General features: G+C 36.1%; 1 protein-coding gene across 1 annotated transcript in view; it reads left to right on the forward strand.

Annotated features, from left to right (window-relative positions):
• UNC13C (unc-13 homolog C) overlaps positions 1-23,387 on the forward strand; it is a gene marked incomplete at both ends in the record, with an annotated part of 558,183 nt that overhangs the window by 503,642 nt on the left and 31,154 nt on the right. The window contains one exon of the mRNA XM_080807399.1: positions 1,191-1,338. Coding sequence (XP_080663525.1) covers positions 1,191-1,338 — 148 coding nt within the window. The remainder of the gene's footprint in view (positions 1-1,190; positions 1,339-23,387) is intronic.

Consider the following 23,387-nt stretch of genomic DNA (forward strand, 5'->3'; position numbering starts at 1 on the left):
GGGGGAAATCGGAGGGGAAGACAAACCACGAGAGACTATGGACTCAGAAACAAACTGAGGGTTTTGGAGGGGAGGGGAGTTGGGGGGTTGGGTGAGCCTGGGGATAGGTGTTTTGGAGGGCACATATTGCATGGAGCACTGGGTGTCGTGCATAAACACTGAATTTTGGAACACTGAAAAAAATTAAATTAGAAAAAAATACATCATTCTGTGAGAATCATAGATCAAAGCAAGTCAGGTTGCAGTGAGTGTATAGTTTAGTACTATCCTTACAGGCAGAGAGTGAGAACTATTTATCTAACTTTAACAGTACACTGTAAATATGTTACCATCTATAAATGGTTGGGGAAAAATATCCTTAGTTCTGTCACATATTTGTATATAATTGCTTTCTAGGTGATATCTGCACATAATACTTTCAGCATGAAAAATGCTAATGTCCCTCAATGACTATATTTATTATTAAAGAGCGTATATCTTCTCTAGTATCTTAGCTGCAGATATTTTAATGTTTTGAGCATTGGGTAATAATATAAAAAAATCCCTATGTTTTATTACATTCGTCAGACATGAGGTGCAGGAGATGTTGGATTTCCAACGACCACTCTGCCTCCTCAGGCTGATCTATATCTGCCCTACTGTGTGCTTAGAGCAGGGGAAAATGGAGCAGCAGGCATCTGGCCTAGAATCACAAACTAGTATCTGGACAATATGTGATGCAGGTACTACGGTCTTTGTGAAATGTTGACAACCCTGGAAAGAAAGAAAGAAAGAAAGAAAGAAATATATACATATGTGTGTGTGTGTGTGTGTGTGTATATTTATGTTCTAGAAACAAGCCAATAACCAAGTTGACAATGGTCATCTAAACCTGTCATTCTAGAAATAGCCTTTTTACCGCTGCATCTTCATGATCCCATATACTTAAGTTTTGAATGAGAGGAAAAACCTTAAGCTTCAAGGATCTAGGGTCTGTGATGTAAAGCATCAGTTCAGAGATAGTTAGGGGACCTGAATGACAGGCTTATCACTTAGTAATGGGAAAGCATCAGGACTGTCTTTTTGTCACATTTTCACATTGATCATATTATATTATTCCATTTGAGCATCACTATTATGGCAATAAAATCCTTCCTTCGATACTTCCTTCTAAATCCTTCTGCTTACATTATTATTTTTTTTCTCTTCAGCAATACTTTCATGCGGGAGGAAATGGCCTGAAAAAGAATTTCTTGGAGAAAAGCCCAGATCTTCAGTCTCTGAGATACGCTCTCAGTCTTTATACCCAAACTACTGATGCCTTGATAAAGAAATTCATAGACACTCAGACCTCACAGAGTAAGTAACACACTGGATGTGAGAATAGAGTAAGCTGAATACAACTAAAATTCAACAGAAGAATTATTATAAATACTATTAAGAATTATAAATACTATTAATAATTTTTACTACAATAAATTAAACCATCAATTAGAATTGAAGATTATGTTTAATAGAAAATGATCAAAATATTTCAGCCCTCCTGAAATAATTTCAGTAACATGAGGATCATCTTAATACTAAAACTGTATGGAGTGGTTGACTCTTGGTGATTCTAACTTCGTAAGATTTAGTAAACCTAGTTTTGAATATCCACAGTCATGGTATTCTCTTTAATTCAGTATAAGGGTGTAGTGTTTGCTCTTCTCAGTAACTTCCAAAATATGATAATAATTCCCCAGGTCTTGACTTAAATTGTAAAATCTACTCTGCAATGTCCAGAAGAGAAATCTCATTTTACTCTAATTTTACATGAAAGAAATTTTAAATTTTACTTTGAAATGAACCAAGAAGCAAGCACATTATTGGAGAGTTGGATTTGTTTCATGTGGCAAACTCTCCACCTCATAAGCTTATAGGGTATTACTAGTAAGCAGCCTCTCTTTCAAGTTCTTTTGTGATTTATCATATTTTGGTAATTATATGCATTTAAGATCTGGTATTTCTGAGAGATTATTAAAAATGTCAATATGAGTCACAAAGAGCCAAATGTAGGATCAAACTTAGAACATAATAAATCATGCCATAGAAATAATAAAAACGAATATGAGGGCACTATCTTCATCCATGAGGAATCCTCAGGAAAGAAAGTATACAGATTTTTTTGTTCCCATGATGAAAATGCTCCAAACTTGTCTGTGTTTCTTCATGGATATTTGAACTTTTCTAACTACATCACAGGTAGGTGCTTTACCTGTAATACAAAGGCATGTGCTAGGTACGACCTTTGCCTGTCTTTAATACTATAGTTTCTGAGAGTGCCCAATCAAATGCTACAAATATTCCTTTCCATGTGCTACAAACCCAGGTTACATCTTGGGATAATTTGAGAAAGGGAAAAGAAGTTGAGCTCAAGAGGGGTTGTCCAGAGTTACAGAAACATTCAAAACATTGCTCCCTTCAATCCATCATTCCTCAAGATGTTCCGAACTTTATAAATATACACTAGAATGTAATTCTAGTGTATCATATAGAGTTGCAGTTTTATTCCCAGAAAATTGAGTGGATGAAACCTTTGCTTTGCTTTTATAGGTATACATATGTGTACACACACATGCAAACACACACACACACATGCAGATAGCCCATTTTCTAGCATAGATGTCACAGCACACAAAACTACATTATGTGTCTCAGTTTTGGTATAAGGATAAATAGGAAAAGAGTTTGGTATTATTTATTAAAGTTGAAGATTTGCCTTCCCTATGACCTAGCAATTCAACTCCTAAGTGCGAATCCAGAAGAAATGTGTGTGTATGTGCACCAGAAGACATGCATAAGAAAATTTACTAGGAAAAAAAAATGTCCATTAACAGTTGAACAAACATTGTATCATATTCGTACAATAAGATCCTATAGGACTATAAACCTACACAAGATACAGTTACATACAACATGGATGAATCAGAACAAACAAAATATTCAATAAAACCAACCAGATACTAAAGAATATATAATAATATATTATTACTGATATTAATATATATTAATTTAATCACTCAGTATTAATATGGAATATTAATACTGAGTGATTAAATGTATAAGAATTCTAAAACCTAAACCTCAGTGTTCAGGGATACATAGTAAAATGACAACACATAACAAGGAAAGGATTTCTATGAAGTAAGGAGAGCAACTCTCTCCAGGGACTAGGGACTAAGGACTTCTGAGGCATTGGCAGTTTACTATACCTTGACCCAGATGTTCTCTTTGTGATATGTAACTAACAACATTTATCTCTGTATATGCTTAAAAACTGTTACAGAAATAGAAGGGCTAAAAAAAAAAAAAGAAAGAAAGAAAGAAAGAAAGAAAGAAAAAGAAAAAAAAGAAAGAAAGAAAGAAAGAAGGAAAAAGAAAATGGTGTCAAAATCAAAACCAAAATTGCTTATTTTAATTCAACTTTGTCATAAATGGGTCTTATAAGTATAGAAGAACCTATTATATCTTGTTCATTTCTTTTCCTCCTCTCTCTTTTTTTCCCTTTTGCTCCTTTCTCTCCCATTTTCACCTTGATTTCCTTCTTCTTTGTTTTGGAATAAATTTAGACATCATCTTTCTCTAGTAAAAAAAAAAAAAAAAAAAAAAAAAACTGCTAGGGATTGAATCCCATTAGAAATTTATGAACCACAGAGTTCAAGTGAGAACTATCAATTTGGAAAAACACTGTCTTCTCTTTCTATTCCAAATATTGGGAAATAAGCCAATCCAAAATGGATATAGAAGTATTAAGTCCTCAAGTGAAAGTGATAGTTCATTTTATAAGAATGTTTATTATTCTAGCAATGAACTACAGTAAGAAAGCACCATCTTATTCTGCATTTACTTTATAAATATTTACTGAATATTACCTCTGAATGAAGTTTCATACATTGAGGCATATATTCAAAACTGAACATGACGTTATATATACCAGTTGCTCTAATATGGCAGTTCTCAAGCAGGGGTGATTTGGTTCCCTAAGGACATTTGACAGTATCTGGAGAGTTTTGGTTGTTGTATCTGGGAGTGGTGGTCATGTTACTGGTATCTAGTGAGTGGAGACCAGGGACATTGCTAATTATCTAAGGTGCAAAAAAAACTTCCTACAACAAAAATTTATCTGGCTCAAAATGGCAATAATGCCGAGATCAGGCCACCCTGGCTCTTATTACTAGACTGAAGTGAGAAGTGTTGTAATGTAGGTCACGTCAGAAGAGGAAAAATTTTAACTTGAGAAGACAAGAAAGGCAGAAAGGCCAGTAGGTGAACTGAGTCATGAGGTGGTAGAAAGAGGAAGGCATTCTGGATATAGAAACTGTCCAGGAAAGTGTATCTACTTCTGCTCTTAATTTTAACATCCCACTATGTCAAGACCATCCATGGTTTATTTTTATTATGAAAAAATATTTTGCTTTTAAAACAAAATTCTCCTTACGACCAATTTCTGATCAGTAGATATATTTGAAAGTACCTTAGATTTCTCTGCACCATTAAAATATACAGAAATACTGTTTTAGGTTTTGTGTAACAATTTAACAATTACTTTAATGTTTGTAATAATTATCACCTATTCTTCCTCTTATAGTTGATCCAATGGTTCAGACTGGGTAGTTAGCTTAAAAAATTATACTTTTGTGGTTGTTTTTCAGGGATATATTACTTACAGTTTTAGAAGCTGCTATAAAATTATTTTCTTGCATCTTGATTACAATATTCATTATAAAAAACTTTTTGAAGAGCTATTTCATTATATCAAGGGCTCTTTGAATATTTCATGCAGTAGCAGACAGTGAAAAATGTATAAAAATTTAACATATTAAGTGGAATTTTTTTCAATGTATAACACAATTTGGAATGAGGCACAGAATGATTAATTGCTGAGCTACTCTCTGTCATATTGTTTCCTTATCTAAGCTTTTATAAGAGCTTGAGGAACCTGAGTCTTAAAAGCTTTACAGACAAAGGGATATTTATGGCTACGTTACAACAGGCTCATAAAAAAATTAAATTTAATGACTATGTGATTTTAAATATATGAGATAAAATGTTTTATTCCATGATCTGTCCTCCTGTTAACTTTTTATGAGCAACATTTTTGAGTCCCTGCTTATTTAAAAAATCATATCCTTTTGGTCATTTTAATGACCTGTTTCCTGCTAAAGTAGAGTATAAAGTATTTAAATTTGAAACGGAAATCAGATAGCTACTGATTCACATTTGGAATCTGTGAATATGTTCCAATGTATACATTATGTATAAGGCATTAATTATCTCTAATTAGCTTCCTCCAGCTATGGGAGTTATGTCCATAAGTAGAAAAGAAACCCTTCTGAAATGGCTCACTGAAGAAAGGATCTCTTCTTATCAGAAATGTAGGAGAATTTAACATTGATAATGTTTACTTCACTAAAGAACTGGCTTCAGAATAAAGAAATGACCTACTGGATGTCACCTATGGGCAAAAACACCAAGAAATATCCTCAGCTAACATGGGGGAAGTAATATTAAAATCCACTTGGCCATCTTCAGTTTAATACTGATTGGACAGCACAGTCAGAAATGGTTTCTCATTTTAGCTGATAAGCCTTACACAGGTAGCCAGAGATCTGGAATCCCATCCAAAGGATTTTATGCCACAGTTTTATCCCTGGGCCAGTGGAATTCAACTAGCTAGCACTGCCTTCCAAGAGGAGATGTTAGTACGTTTCAGTAGCACAGGGGGAAAATTGAGAATTTATGACATTTGGTTCTTCAAAAGTTACAGTTGGTTTGAAAACAAAGCTGGATGAGGCTTTTCAGTCCAGTCAAAAAGGTGTACACAAATTACTAGGAGTGGTGATGTGATATGATTCGGAATATGCTGGGTCCTTTTCCAAAGTAGAAATGGTAAGTGTCAGATAAAGTTACTGTACTACTGAGCATTACTATATAGCAAGTCAGTTGTCTACCACTACGCAGTGCATTCCAATAATCCTCAGAGGCCAGTAGCATTATCCATACTTCTCAGATTAAGAAATGGCATCACAAATAGATTAAGACATGCTGAAGTCATATAGAGAAGTGGCAGAAACAATGTACTTCCCACCAGTTCATACTTATTTTTTCTCATACTTATTTTAACCAGAAATCAGAATATATATTACTTTCTACAGCTCATGCTTTCTTTCTTTTTTTTCACTTTTTAAAAAGTTTTTTCTTTTTTTTTATTTGACAAGGAAAGAAAGATCACAAGTAGGCAGAGAGGTAGGCAGAGAGGCAGGCAGAGAAAGGGGGGGAAGCAGGCTTCCCGCTGAGCAGGGAGCCCGATGCAGGGCTTGATCCCAGGACCCTGAGATCATGACCTGAGCTGAAGGCAGAGGCTTAACCCACTGAGCCAGGTACCTTTCTTCTCTCTTGTTTTGAATAACCAAGTTTACTTCAGGCTCCTTACTTTTCATTTTAGTATGACTTAATATCCCTTCTCTGCAGGAAATAATCTTTTAATTTTTTTTTTTCATGCCAGCAACAAACTGTATCCCCAAACTTCTTCCTTTGCTTTCCAGTTTCTCCTCATTCTGGTTGCTGTTATGGGGCATGCTTAGTGTCCAGGACACTAAATATTAATTAGAAGTAATTGCATTGGAAAATTCAAGTTGAAGAAAAGAAAATCCATACTGCTTTCAGAAAGCCCTAACATAGCCTGATTTTATTCCTCTGGAATCTACTGTGTAGGATTTTTGTGGCTTTAGGCTACCTTGCCTATCCTAATCTTCACTACTCTTGTCCCCCACCAGCAGAAACATAATTTTGTAACACTCCCTAGCACATTGACTCATATCATGATTGCTAGTTTATATTTCTCTCCTTTCTCAATGTAAGCCGTAGGAGGACAGAGACCTTGCTTACTCATCCCTGAAATCTATGTGCTTAGAACAATGCTAGATATGAAAAAGGTGCTCAATGATTTTTAGAACTAATGAGTGGTAGAAAATTAAATGTAGGAAATTAAAAACTATGTAATATGACATAGTCCTCATATTTGAATTGATAAAATTACAAACTTTTCAACAAACCTTTACTGAAAGTATGCCCACAGCCCTATGCTAGACATTGCAGAACACCTGAACTCTGTGTGTATGTGTGTATGTGTCCCCACTTAGGAAAAAAGCTTACAGTTTGATGATGATACTGTTCAGTAGTTCTCAGACAAGGTAAAAGGTACTAAGTGCCTAAGAGAGATACAAAGGGATGTGTAAAGTTATAATTTTTATTAAACTATTGAAATCATGTTTTATTTAATCTGTTACATAAAACTCAAAAGCAACCAGGAAAAAAAAAAATAAAATACATGACTGTCTTCAGTTTTGGCCACGGGCAGATTCATATATGCTTTCATCTGAGTCACATTTAGGAGGATTCACCATGTGTCAGCCTTTGTGCTGGATAAGCTGCAACAAAAGGTTAGGCAAAATGTTTTCCATCCACCCGTCCAAATATACCCTTATTCTCTCCAGAAAGCTGAGTTCTATGGATGACAGCTATGGACTCCTTCACTCCTCGTTTCCCACTGGGTCAGCCCCTAGAGGGCTCCTCTGAAACTCCACGGGAGGAAAGAGTAAGTCAAGTATTCATTCTCCAGGCCCTCTCTGGGCATGGTGCATTCAGGCTGACTGTGTCCTTTCGAAGTACCTTTCCCTATAGTACTCTTTCCTTCTAGAGCCCAGAAGCTACTTCTGTCCCTCATATTTTATGGACCATGGGTATTAACAGCTCCACTATTCCTTCTGTTTTCCCTAAATCCCTACCTAAACCTTCATAAACAGTCACTTTCTTAAACCATCCAAAATTATTGTTTGCTATTGATACCCTGGCTGATACAAAGGCAGATCTTCATGGCTTTGCTAGGTCTGTCTTTCATGCTGACTCTCCTTTGCATCATCAAAAATTAATACATAAAGATAAGCGAGTCAAGTGTCAAAATAATTCTCTTTGGAGTGAGATAAAACATCACATTTTGATGACTGAGCTGTCCAGAATGAAAAAAAAAAGTATATTAGTTTTTCATTCTCAGGAATATTTCCATTACACTCTGGCCAGGGCATCAAAATCTCAGATCTCCATTTCTCATAATGCAATTTATCTTACCCAGCATCTCATCTTCTCTGGAAACCTGATGGCAACTTGAGACAACTGAGAGTCATTGGTAAAATCATTTGCAAAATAAGACAGTCCTTATGGCACAGATTAAGCAGATGTTGCTTATAGGCCCCCAATGGGGAAATTATTATTTCTAGAGTGCTAAGCAAAGTATATGTATTTGTAGGTCAGAAGTGATATACTTTCATTGCTTCTTCTTTTTTTTTTTTTTTTAAGATGAACAGTTGAGAGACTTTGTCCTAATACTACCCATATAAAATCAACGTGTGTGTGTGTGTGTGTATGTGTGTGTGTTGTCCATCTTTTCATTTCTCAGTTGGGTGAGGACCAGATCTCATTCCAAGGTCATGAAGAAGATCAGTGCAATTAGAACCTTGTTTTCTAAGATTAAGTTGTTCTGTTACTTGCCTCTCAAAGGCTAATCTTGTCAAAATAAACCTGAATGTAATGTATATTTTTCTAAAATTAAACAAAATTTTTGTTTTGTTATTAGAAACAAAACACTTGACATTTGGCATTACAATTCCAAGATCTAAATCAGTACCCACACTTGGAGTTGACATTTTAGGCATCTTCAAATACTTTTTTCTCACTTGATTCTCAGAACAACCCTGTAAATTCAGACAGGAGTCTTCAAGTTATGGGTCTGATATTCCACATTGCCTCTGGGTGTTCTTTTGGGATAATCATTTCACCCAAGAGCAAGAGATGGCATGGAAGTGATTTGAGCAAGGGGGCACTGTGAAAAAGTAGAATGTTTCTCTGACATCTCAAAAAAAGAGTGCAAAGTAGATAAGAAGGAAGCAGGCAGACAGTTTGGAAGCTGGGCTGGCAACAGTGATGGAGAGATATGGGGAAATTCACGATTTAGTTCAGCAGTACAATGGGCGTGGGCTAGTGAAATAAATCTCGTTAAACTAGTAAAGATCTAGGATAACAAACTTCTTTTACAAGATTCCAAAATAGAGCAACGTTTACTTCTGTGTGGTAAAATTATGGTGGATTTTTTTTCTACGTGCTTAAAATTTTCTGCACTTTCAAATTATCTGAAAATTTGTCCCAGCATTTATTTTTCAATCATATAAAGAACTTATAAAACTCAACACCAAAAAACAAGCCAATTTAAAAATGGGCAGAAAACATGAATAGACATTTTCCTAAAGAAGACCTACAGATGGCTATCAGATACATGAAAAGAGATGTTCAATGTTACACATCATCAGGAAATGCAAATCAAAACTACAGTGAGATACCAACTCACACCTATCAGAATGGCTAAAATCAATAACACAAGAAACAACAGATGTTGGCAAGGATGTGGATAAAGGGGAACTCACTTACACTATTGGTGGAAATGCAACCTGGGGCAGCCACTCTGAAAAACAGTATGGAGTTTCCTCGAAAAGTTAAAAATAGAACTACCCTTTGACCCAGCAATCACACTACTAGGTATTTGCCCAAAGAAAATAAAAAATACTAATTCAAAGAGATACATGCATCCTGATGTTTATCACAGTGTTATCTACAATAGCCAAATTATGGAAATAGCCCAAGGGCCCATCAGTTGATGAATGGATAAAGAAGATGTGGTATATATGTATGTACACACACACACACACACACACACACACACTGGAATGTTACTCAGCCACAAAAAAGGAATGAAATCTTTATATTTGCAGTGACAAAGATGGAACTAGAGAGCTTTATGCTATGGGAAATGTCAGAGAAAGGCAAATACCATATGATCTCACTCATAAATGGAATCTAAGAAACAAAACAAACAAGCAAAGGGAAAAAACAGAGAGGGAGACAAACCAAGAAACAGACTCTTAACTCTAAAGAACAAACCGATGGTTACCCCCGGCAAGGTGGGTGGGGGATGGGTGAAATAGGTGATGAGGATTAAGGAATGCACTTGTGATGAGCACCAGGTGTTGTATGGAAGTGTTGAATTACTATATTGTACACCCAAAACTAAGATTACACTGTATGTTAACTGGAATTTAAATAAAAACTTCAAAAAAAGAAATATGAAGAACATACTTTTCGGTCCAAAGTAAATTAGTTTAATTGGATTCCAAAATATAATTAACCCAAAGTGGTAGATTTTGAAGTCTTTTCAGGGCCTTTGATTTAAATCTGTGGGCTCGAATAAATAGCCCAATTCAGCTTCCTCCTTAGGATCAAAAGATCTGAAAATTGCTCTGGGGGTAGGAGAATTATCTGGGAACTATACACACACATAGTCACCTTATATTTACATACATATATACATTATATGTGTATATGTAACTGATAATTTATAAATCTTATTTAATGAAGAAATTTACCAGAGTAGTTATGTACCACATTGGTTAAAATTAAGCAAATGTTAAGTCAATGATAAAACAGGCACTTTCAAAATCATATAACACTTTCCTATTGTAAGTAACTATGATATTTTTTAATGTTTTTGTTATTGCTGTTATTTTTATTTTAGATCTGATTGGAAAGTAAAACTGAGATTAGAATCAGTTGTTTGGGAAGTTTATGGAAATGCTGACAAACTGAGATGTCAGAAAAACATTTTACAAATCACTGAGACAAGAAAGCAAAATGCAATATAATATCTCTGTACCTACTGAGCCATCACATCTGTTTTTTATTCACCGAGAACAGGTTTTGTGACCAATGGGGTCAGTGGTATTAATTGAAAAACCACAGACTATTGCCTCACAAGTTCCATATGCCCTTTATCACTAACTTCTGAGAAAAGACAGGGGATTTTTTCTTCTTCAATCACCCCTTAGCACTAGAAATTAAGCCTGTTATTAAGTATTTGATTTTTCTTAGAAAAAGATAGATGAACTATGTTATATGGCATGGAAATAGTGACTAAATCTCTGAAGGTTAAAAGGCAATCTTGTAATCTCTGGCATAAAGTACTATCAGTTATGCAGAAAAGGGACAAGGGACTGATAGGTTGGTTAAGACAGGGGAATGGGTAACCATTAAGTCATGACCCAAGCATCTCCTCTCCCTCTGCCTGGCTATATGACCTTGAGATCAATCACCTAACCTCTCTAAGCCTCAGTTTTCCTGTCTGGCAAATGGCTAGCATAGTAAATCCTAAGTCTATTGGGTTGCTGGGAGGATCACACATGGTAATATATGTGAAACACTTAGTGCACAGCAAACTCTCAATAAATGTCAATTATTATTGCATCATCATCATTACCATTAGATGTACTGTCCAGAAAGTACCCCTTTCTTCTATAAACATGAACAAAGAACTCTTCAAATGCAGCCAAGCAAGAAAATCAACAAGCACATTTCCCTGTGAATGTAACTTTGCATTGCCGAGAGGCTGGCAGAGTGGTAGAGAAACCTAGGACACGGACACCTGAAGGAATCACACCTGCAGCTCCTATGAACTTCTCCATACATGCCGTGCTCATCAAAGATTAACATGCCACACTCCGGCCATCACAAAGCACTGTGCTCGGTGTGAGACATGGGAAAAAGTTTCTACTCTGAGGAGCTTACAGTGAAGCTATAACAACGACACAGAGGGAAAAATAACCATACAAGGTAATTTATGCTAAATATCGGATGGATCTAAAGACAGAATATTAGGGGCTTTCAGAGGAGGGAGAAGTTACTGTGGGCAGAAGAGCTAGGAGGCTTCGTAGAAGAAGTGTGGCCTGAGGTGGGTTTTGAAGGATGTGTGAGGTTTGAGTAAAGGAAGAAAAGAAAAGCATATCAGCGAGACACAGAAACCATGTTGACAAGGAGACCATTAGGAGGAGTGGAGAAGCGCTGCTCAGAATCTAGTCCCTGGGACAGCAGCATCAGCATCTCCTGGTGTGTCAGTAAGCTCAGACCACTAGAACAGAATACAGTAGACTAGGTAGCATAAACAACAGAAATTTACTTTTTTACAGTTCTGGAAGCTGGAGGTCCTGACTGATTTCAGTTTCTGGTGAGAACCTTCTTCCTACCTTAGAGATGGCTGCCATCTCATGGTGTCCTCACATGACAGAGAAAGAGAAGTCTCTGGTGGCTGTTCTTATAAGGACACATCCTATTGGGTCCTGTTGTGACCTCATTTGACTTTACTTCCTCAGAGGCCCTGTCTCCAAATAGGGTCACATTGGAAGTTAGGGCTTCAATAAATGAATATTGGAGGAGGGAAGGGTATATGCAATTTATCCATTTATACTTGAGAACTTATTAATAATGCAAAATCTTGGGTCTTACCCCAATACCTAAGTTAGAAACCCCAAGAGTATGCTCCAAAAATCTGTGTTTTAACCAGCCCTCCAGGTGATGTTAAGAACCACCAGAGTAAAGAGTCTGTAGGGAAGAGTGAATGAAAGAAGATGAAAGAAGTTGGTTGTGGTTAGAACTTGGAGAGCTTTGAATGTCAGGCCCAGGAGTGTGGAGACTGATCTGCAGTCAGTGGGAGGTACAAAAGGAGGGGAGGTCAAACAGGTCAATTTAAAATACTCATGCTATGCTATCTGTTTTACATAGAAAAGAAGGAACAGGGGAAGAAAGGAAGGGAGGGAGGGAAGAAATCTTTAGAAAAACAGTTTTGCATTTTAAATACTTGGAATCTAAATATGGCAGTAGCAGAAATAGATGAAGAATGGATATGAGAAACACGAAGGAAGAATCTGTAAGTCATTACAAGATAAAGCAAGCAAAGGACAAAGTGGTATCTTAGGTAATGCAGATCTGTGCCACCTACCACTGACCAAAATGTGGGAGTGTAGATGGACAGCTATTTTGAGGCATATGATAAATTCAGTTGTATTTATTTATATAAGTATTAATAATAGGACATAAGGTGACTATATTCACTGGAAAGATGGAAGATATGGTCAAGAGAGCAGTCAGTTCTGAAACTACATTCAGGAGGTAATTATTGGATCCTGGGGAGTGGGTGCAAGCTCTGAGAAAAGATACACCGCAAGGGGGAATGAGCAAACTCATGGTGTAAGCCATCGTTCAAGAGAAAGGAAGGGCCTGGAAATACAGGGTGACTATTCAGAGCAGGGTAAATAGCAATACCATCTAAACACTTTGGCTATGAGCTCTCCAAAAGTTCTTTGAGTCTGAGTACTTCTGAAGGGATATGTTTGTAACTCAGTGTGAGTCCTCTTGGTAAGCATGCTTGTGAATGCAGCCAGCTGGGAAAAATGTCAATGATCGCTGTCACTGGTATGAGTCTGACACGCTGTTAAACAGGATAATGGCCAGTGGCACCATCTGAAAGACCTAAGGGTGTTAACCATTTATATGTATTTAAGAAATGTGTCCCATCATAAAAGATCTTCACTCTGAAAACTTAAGACATTGATGAAGGAAATTGAAGATGACACTCATAAATGGAAGGGTATCTCATGTTCATGCATTGGAAGAATATTGTTAAAATGCCAACACTACCAAAAGCCATCTTAACACTCAATTCAATCTCAATCAAGATTACAATAGTATTTTTTATAGAAGTAGGAAAAACGCTCCTAAAATTTATGTGGAACCACAAAAGACTCTGAATAGCCAAAGGAATCCTGAGCAAGAACAAAACAGAAGACATCACACTTCCTGATTTCAAGCTTATACTATAAAGCTATACTAATTAAAACAGTAGGCACTGGCATAAAAACAGACACGTAGACCAATGTGACAGAATCAAGAGCCCAGAAATGAATCCAAACAAATAGAGTCAATTAATATTTGACAAGACAGCCAAAAATACTCAATATAGAAAAGACAGTCTTTTCAGTAAATGATGCTAGGATAATTGGATAATCACATATAAAAAAAATGAAAATGGATCCCTTTCTTACAAAAAATCAAAAATTAACTCAAAATGTATTAAAGACTTAAATGTAAAACCTGAAATCATGAAACACCTAGAAGAAAACATGGGGATAAAACTTGACACGGGCCTCTGAAAATAAATATGATACCCAAAGCACAAGCAACAAAATAAAAAATAAGTGGGACTACATCGAACTAGACGGCTTCTGTTTAGCAAAAGAAACCATCAACCAAATGAAAAGACAACCTATGGCATGGGCAAAAAGTATTTGCAAACCATTTAAGAGGTTAATATCTAAAATACATAAAGAACTCATACAATTCAAAACCACAATGAAATAGAATCTCACACCAGTCAGAATGGCTAAAATTAACAAGTTAGGAAATGACAGATGTTGGCAAGGATTCAGAGAAAGGGGAAGCTTCCTACACCATTGGTGGGAATGCAAGCTGGTGCAGCCACTCTGGAAAACAGTATGGAGGTTCCTCAGAAAGTTGAAAATAGAGCTACCCTACGACCCAGCAATCGTACTACTAGAGATTTGCCCCAAAGATACATATGTAGTGATCTGAAGGGGCACCTGCACCCCAATGTTCATAGCAGCGATGTCCACAATAGCCAAACTATGGAAAAACCTCAGATGTCAAAGGACAGATAATAGATAAAGAAGATGTGGTGTATATATACAATGGAATACTACTCAGCCATCATAAAAAGAAATCTTGCCATTTGTAACAATGTGGATGGAACTGGAGGGTATTATGCTAAGTGAAATAAGTGAATCCGAGGAAGACAATTATCATATGATCTCACTTATATTTAAGAAATTTTAAGAAAAATTTAAGAAAAAACAGGATCATAGAGAAGGGAGGGGAAAGTAAAATAAGATGAAATCAGAGAGGGAGACAAACCATTAGAGACTCTTAAGCATAGGAAACAAACTGAGGGTTGCTGGAGGGGAGTGGTGCAGGGCAATGGGGTAACTGAGTGATGGACATTAAGGAGGGCATGTGATATAATGAGCTCAGGATGCTATACAGGACTGATAATTACTGAACTCTACCTCTGAAGCTAATAATATATTATGTTAATTAATTGAATTTAAATAAAAAAATAATTTAAAAAATGATCACAGATGCTTAGGTAGGAGATAATGTCCTAGCTTGTTGCCAGTAAGTGTGGAAAACACAGAAAGTTTTGAGAAGTATTTAGAAAGCAACATTGGCAGTCATGGTTAACTATACATGGATTGCTTGGCAGTAACTTCAGAAAAGAAGAATATCATTCTCATCATGCCTGAGAGGCAGCAGGTTAAAATGGCAAAAGCCTGGGTTATGGAAGGGAAAGTATATTCATTTTTTAGCTCTGCTGCTTATTAGCTGTGTGGGCTTGGACTTGTTACATAACTCTCAAGCTTGAATTTGTTTGCAAGTAACCCATGTTAATGTCACTCTATAATCTGAAGTGTGTGAGGAAGAAAAAAAAAAACCCATACAATTAAATAACAAAATGAAAACTAGGCAAATTAAATTAAAAAACAATTAAAACTAGGACCTGAATAAACATTTTTCCAAAGACATTAAGGCCAACAGATACGTGAAAAGATACTCAATATTACTAGGGAAATTCAAATTCAAATCACAATGAATATTAGAATGGCCATCATCAGAAATACAAAAGGCAACAAATGCCAACATAGATATGGAGAAAAGAGAACCTTTGTGTACTCTTGGTGGGAAGGTAAGATGCTACAGTCACAATGGAAAGCAGTGGGGAGGATCCTCAAAAAATTAAAAATAGAAATACCATGCGATCCAATGATCCCACTTCTGGGAATATATCCAAAGAAAACAAAACCATTTAGCTGAAAAGATATAACCTCCCACCATGTTCATAGCCCCCTTATTTACAATAGGCAAGGCATGGAAACAACCTAAGTATCTATCCATGGGCAGATGGGTAAAGACTTGTGAACACAATGGGGTGTTAGCCACAAAAAAAAGATGAGAAAATACTACCATTTGCAACAATATGGATGGACCTTGAAGGTATTACGCTAAGTGAAAGAAGTCAGAGAAAGACAAATACCGTATGATCTACTTACATGCAGAATTTAAAACAAGCAAAACTTAGAAAAAGAGCTCAGGCTTCTGGTTACCAGAGGGTGGTGGAGGAAACTGAAGAAGGGAGTCAAAGGCACAGACTTCCAGTTATAAGATAAATACTAGGGATGTAATGAACAGTCTGATGACTGTGGCTAACACTGCTATAGGATAGACAGGAAAGGTGTTAAGAGAATAGTTCTCATCACAAAGAGAAACTTCCATTTTTTTCTTCCGTATTTTGTATCTATATGAGATGATGAATGTTAGCTGAACCTATTATAGTATCATTTCACAAGATATATAAATCAAGCCATCATGCTGTACACCTTAAACTTACACATGTTATATGTTAAGTATCTCTCAATTAAAGGGGGGAATGTGTCACCTCACTTAGAGTTTCTACAACCACAAAGTTGTGGTTCTTAAACTTTAATGCAAATCAGAATTATCTGCAGACCCTGCTCAGAGTTGCTCATTCATTAGGTCTGGGGTGTATGGAGTCTCAGAATTTACACAGAAAGTTCTTAGGAGCTGCCAGTGCTGCTGGTCCAGGAGCCACACTTTGAGAACCACAGTTAAACCTTAACCAGGGACACTCCCTACAATGAGAGCTACCAGTAGCTAATTTACGGTGTTGACTATAATTTCAGGCATATATACACACACACACACACACACACACACACATATATGTGTATATACATACATATATACATGTATATATGTGTGTGTGCGTGTGTGTGTGTGTGTGTGTATTTTGGTACTGTGTTTCCAGGCTGAAACCTCTAGATAAAAGGAATATTTGAAAAGCGTTAGAGCAAAGTACAGAGTAAATAAAACTGTTCCTTTCCAAATGAAAGCATGTGCTTTACAGCCTTATAGGAAGATCTTCGTGTAGACGGCAAACCAAACAAAACTGAAAGCTAAAATAGAGGAAGCCCTTTAAGAGAGAAAAACAAGAGCTTCATTGTTTGCCAGAGGTGATATTTGGGTCTATGTATTTCCCTCAGGTTTTTCCCATATTTTAGCTTTTAGTTAAAATGACATTTTACATATAAAAGAAAGACCTAAAGGGGTGCTTGGGTGGCTCAGTGGGTTAAAGCCTCTGCCTTCCCCTCAGGTCATGATCCCAGGGTCCTGGAATCGAGCCCCGCATCAGGCTCTCTGTTCAGCAGGGAGCTTGCTTCTCCCTCTCTCTCTCTGCCTGCCTCTCTGCCTACTTGTGATCTCTGTTTGTCGAATAAATAAATAAATAAAAATCTTTTTAAAAAAAAGTCCTAAAAATTTGATTCCTGCCTGCTATTCCACACGAGAAGAGTTATTTTCAATTCTTTTCAGTTTAGTTTTTGTTCACCAATAATATTCTGTAAGTGATTTAAAGCCAGTTTCTGTGGGAAGGCTTAGGTGTTTACATGTATGTTTACAATGTACAGTTTTACGATTTTGAACACATAAGGTCCATTTTAGCTCTAAACTGCATTGCTATCTTGTAGTATGCAGTTACGCCTCGTTTCGTTTTATTTTCCGCTTGAAGTCACTTCATTCCCTTGGTTTACAAACACCTTAAAATCTCTTTAACGGAAAAGGCAAGGTAACTTGATAGAGCATCCTCCTCAGCAATAATAGCCCCCAAGGTAGAACCAAATTAAACAGAGCAAAACTATAAGCAACATGTCCTACATCATTAAAGAAAGGAAAGAAAATGGTGCTGTGGAAAGGCAGGAAAGGCACTACGAAGAAGTTTAGGAGAAGGGAAGAATGGCCGGCTGCACTGGGTTTGAGAAAGGAAGTCCGTTTTTCTTTTCTTTTGGAGTAAGCCAATTTGGAAATGAGCAGGTAAATTTTACCGCTATTCAGATGACAAGGTTAGTGAATTCTAGGCAAACATGGTCTACATGTGCATTATACACAGCACACCTGTGTGTCCTACTTGATCTATCAATAGGAGGATACAAGAATACACCCATTTTCCAACGAGGAGAGAGGTTTCCAGATGATATTGGTGACTTACAAGAGTCACATGGATGAGGTCGGAACTGGGCTCAAATCTAAATTCTTCCAAGTAGAAACACAGGACATTTTCCACTAACCAACGCTTAGAGAAAACTAATTTTCTAAATACTTAGACCAATTCTGTGGACATGTGAATAAAGTCAGTGTTGGTCTGCAGTCACTACTCTTTCTTATCAGCCTGCCACTGGCTATCCCGTAGGAGTAGCCAAATTAAGACAGAATAAATTCTAATAGAACCTCTTATTCTTTGTGTGGACACAATAGTAACAGAGATAAAAAACTAAGGATATTAATTCATTAGTTGTTTATGTATTGCTTAGTGTTTGCTCTTGCTTGGGAGATGTTTGGAAAAATATAGCTGAAAACAGGATTTCCTCCCAATCTTTGGGAAGAGAGAAGCTATAAAAGTGAATGTATAAAAGTAAAATTACATAGATAACTCAAAAGATATAGCTAGGTTGTACAGACTATTCAGGACATGGATAATCATTTACCTGCAGCCATTTATTCCTTGATTCATGTATTCATTCACTCAATACTTAGTCATTCATAGATGCATTTCACACACCAGCATGGCTAGAAACTGCCCAGATAATGTATTTCCTTCCAGAAGTCATTTACTACCAGTATAGATTTTATAAAACTACTGATTGGGACTCACACTTAGACTTCAATTTCAGACTGCTGTGTCGTCTTGATTTAAGAGAAATATCTAGGAAGTGACATGACAAAATATCAGATGGCAGACTTCTACCAATACAATTCAGAATCCCAGGAAACATTTACATGGCCTGAAGGTTCCTCCATGCTCAGAGTCTACTATGGGAAACAGGGTTTTCTATATCCTTTCCTAATTCCTAAAAACAACCCTCAAGCAATTAATACAACTCACTCAAAATGGTATAAAAGGCAATCTGGACAGAGTATGAATTTACAACACTTAAAGATTATGTAGTTTTACAACTTCCACATTTAAATAGTAACCTGACAACTAAGGAGTTGGGCATCAGTCTTCAAGGCCTCTGTGCCACCCCTTTTCTCAGTTTATAGGCATCTCTGTTAGGGTGGGGTTCATCCTAACCTGCCCCTTCCCTCAGACAATCAAGCTTAGTGGGACGGTAAGTAAAGGCAAGATGATACTAAGCCTCCTCCATAAAACTTCCCATTTTCTACTTCTCTACTTCATACAACCCCCGTATATACATTGGAAAGCATCTTTTTTTTGGGGGGGGGTCAGGTAAAAAAGTAGACCACATCATGTATAATCTGGGAGGAGAGTCCAATTGGACATATTTTCATGACTGAGTTACCATTTTTTTAAGGAAAAGAAGATAATTCATTGTGCATTTGTTATTCTAAGTTTCAGAAGTCAATAAAATTGGTCCTGGCACCCACTGGGGGTGACACACTTTAGTCTCAGAAGGATGGATTTTAGACCAATTCCTGAATCAGGCAGAATCAAAGGGTAGAAAGTAGAGTTCCCTAGGTGTGACGGTTTATCGAGCAGCCCCGGATCCAAAGAGTTATCTGTTCAAATACAAAGGAAATGCTAATATAGTTTAAATTTGTTTATTTTCTCAAACAAATTGAACTTTTATTTGTAAATATAGTCATACTATTGATTTCCTCAAATCTTGAATCAGCCACTTATTAACTATGTAATATTGGGTAAGTTATTTACTTCTCTATGCATTAACTCCCTCATCTATAAAATGAGAATAATAGTATTCCCAAGTATGTATGGGGAGAAGATTAATTAAATATATGTAAAGCTCTTAAAACATTGCCTGGTGCCTAATAAGTACTTTGTAACCAGACTCTTAATTATGAAACTAATGATATTTTATTGTTTTTACTTAAATTAACTAAGGTAACTACTTTCACCTCTTACTTTGCTATGAAAACTATATGGAAATGTATTTTTAATCCTTAAATCTAAGAGTGGTTTTAGTGAGTAAGCATGTAACATTTTTCTCCAGAAATAATTCAAAATTCTTGGACAGCTTCTATTTGATTCATTCTTTGGCTCATTTGAATAGCATCACTTTTGAATGACTTACTTGGTATTGTACAGAAATGTAGCCAAATAATTAAGAAATACTCTCTTACTCATTTTATTAATCACCCAACCTCTTGAAAAATAAAGCTAAATGAAGTAGCTGATTTCCTCATAGTTTAATGAATGCAAAATATGAAAATGACTAAAAACCTTCAATGAAAAGAATTCCTTCACTAGCAGTTATAACTGTTTAGGGTTTGGTTTGAATGTTTTGACTGAACAAATAATCTTGGTCAAACATCCAACAGGGCTAAGTCTAGCTGAATCGGACAGGATTTAAGCTGCTTAGTCTAAAAGTTAAAATTTAAAAAATACATGTAAGTTCTATTTCACAGACTCTGTTTACCAAAATGCTGTGCTTTTTAATGGCATATGATATACTGGCTGGAGGATAAACCCTCCCCTACCTTCAGGCCTCCCAGGTTCCTCTGGTAGAAAGATACTCCACAGTATCTCCAGGCCCCAGCTGCTGCTTGGTCAGCCTGTCTACACTAATAAGATTTGTGTTAGCCCAGGGTTTGGGGTCCTCTGTTTATGAATCCCACAGATGAATCTGGGGGAAGACATATGGAAGGGGAGGGAGAATTAATCATCTCATCCCTGGGGCATTGTACAAGGGGGCAAGAGAGCCCCACCTGTATGAAATGTAATAATTACAAGAAATTGATTTTGATCTTCTCAGCACTGAAACCTATTACCTAACACAATACTCAAAATATTATTTGATTAAATAAATTAGTATATAAAGTATTAAGACAGTGTTTCAGAGATATCACAGGGAGATACTAACATTAATGATTTCAAGCCTTTTGGCTAAGATCAAGTGAAGTATTAGAAAAGCAAATATATATTTTTTATTCTGACTATATAAAAACACTGTTAAGTTCAGCTAATAATATAAGTCATTTTCCACTAGATCTAATTTTCATGGAGCACAATGACATAAAAAAAAATTGAGTTATCATCTGTATTCCAGAGAGAGAGAGGTTGGATTAAGGGCGAAAAAGGTAGTAATAGTTGGAGCTATCCCATAAAGGAATGAGATGCCTTTTAGATAGTGATGTCTACCTTATAGAAAATAGTTAAGCTAAGACTGGTCAAGACTTTCCAGGCTTGTTGGAGAAAGGACTCCTACAATGAGTGGAAGATTTTAACTTAAGGTCCTTTTTAATTCTAAGAGTCTATGACATTGTGTTGGGATTTTAGAAATTCAGAGTAAAAAAAACAAAACAAAACAAAAACAAAAAAAAAAAACATGTAGGTCCTGAGTATAGTCCTATAGTTTTATTCCATCTGGAGATACATCCATGCACAATATAGATGATCTAAGTGGATTCAAGTTCCACTGAATCAAGAGTAAGAAAGCAGCATTAGGAAAGTTTTACTAAGGTTTTCTTAAAAGACTTTATGCTGATTAGACCAAGAACTCTAAAGTTCAAATACTAAAGATTGAGTCCATTTCTGTTGACATAATTTTTACTAAATTTCCTAAAATTTCCCCTCTATTTTTAGAAAGATTTGGCTGCTTCCATGTCAGACACTACTTTAATCATCAAAATTCAGCTCCTAAAGTTTATGTCAGAACATTCATACATATAGCATTTGTCATGAAGCAAGCACTCAGTAAATGTTTTCTTTATGGTAGTGAGGCCAACCTTTGACAGGATGCACATATGTGCTTAGGTTATTAGGCTGTTAGGCTAAATAGAACAGTAGAGTCATTCTACTTAAGCACTACCAAGTAAAGAAGGGATCCTTGTTTCCCAGTTGTTCTTGTGGGTGATATAGAGGATATAAGGGAAAAAATACAGAACCAAAATATAGGCTATGTGGTCAAGTTCATTTAGGGAACTTGGGCTTAAATTTGGAAGGAAAACACAGTTTCCTCTAATTTTTAATTTTCTAATGTGCCTTGGGACGAGAACATAGGTACGATATTTCCACATATATTTGTTTATGGAAATCTCTTATTTATAAAACCCTTTTGGTATAGGTGATTCATAATGTCATTTATAAGTATTGGTTTGTCTAAAACATATGAATATACACATGAATTTGAAGTAAGAGTTTATTTTCCTTCAAAAATGACAGTAGGGGCATTTGCCTATACTCCTGGTCCCTGGTGCTCAATAAATAATGAATGAATGAAAAAAATCAGTAATTGTGCTATTACAAAAACAAAAAACAAAATACTCTCTTCTATGGCTCTCACCTTCCCACTTCTTCCTGATTAACCCCTTCATAATGATCATCAGACCCAGACCGTACAGTTTTAGCAGATTTTAGAGTTTATCAAATCTATCTTCTTCATCTTACTTTATCCTTACAGAACCACAGGTAGAGAAATATTACCATTCCTACTTTATCAGAAAGGCTAAAGATTCACTCAAAGTCACATGTAACTAACTAGGACACAAATCCCTGTTTCAAGATTCCATGTACAGGACTTTCTCTACTAAACTTGAGCATTTACTCCAGCTTCAGAGGTGCAATCAAGAAAAGATAAAGCTTGAGGGGTTTCTACTGCGTTTGACTTCTTTTGCTTTGAATTTGCATCTTTTACAAATCTTTGAAGTAATTTATATTTCCTCAGTATCTCCTTAAAAGTATTGTTACTATTTTTATCTCTAATAGTATAAAAGGTAAGAATCTGTTCTCCAATTCTGATAACTGTCCAAGTTTTGACCACTGTGGATCCAGGATCCTGCAAAAACTTCAAGAAAGCAATTTTCCTATGGTAGTCAAATGTTTAAACCACCCAAAACACCTGTTTGTCTCCTTTTTGAAACATCCTTCAGGTGGTCAGTATTTAATCACTGGTATGTTAAGGACTTCTTCCCCACATCTAGTCAAGTTCTCTAGGCATGTGTTAACTCTATTGTGTCTAGGTTTCCGTGGAAATGAAGAGCATCTGGTCTTTTCTTCCTGAGTATTACCAATAACTAAAGAAAAATATGGTCTTCCTCTGATTCTTCTGATTCTTTCTTTCTTTCTTTCCTGCCTCTCCCCAACCATTGCAAGTAAACCTGCAGAGAACAATAATTATCTATACTATTTAAGTCAGAGACCTTGAAAAGATTAACTTCCTCTTCTGCCTTTAACATGATTATTTTTGTTTTTAGAAAGAGATTTCATAGATGTAACTTAGGAAGAATGTCATCATTTACTAAGCCTTTATTCTATGAAGTGCTTTAGCCAAAAAGAAAAATGGGTACCAGTCCTACTCCAAAGTAGTATTGAT

This window comes from Martes martes (genome assembly GCF_963455335.1).
Source record: "Martes martes genome assembly, chromosome: 7".
Classification (NCBI taxonomy): domain Eukaryota; kingdom Metazoa; phylum Chordata; class Mammalia; order Carnivora; family Mustelidae; genus Martes; species Martes martes.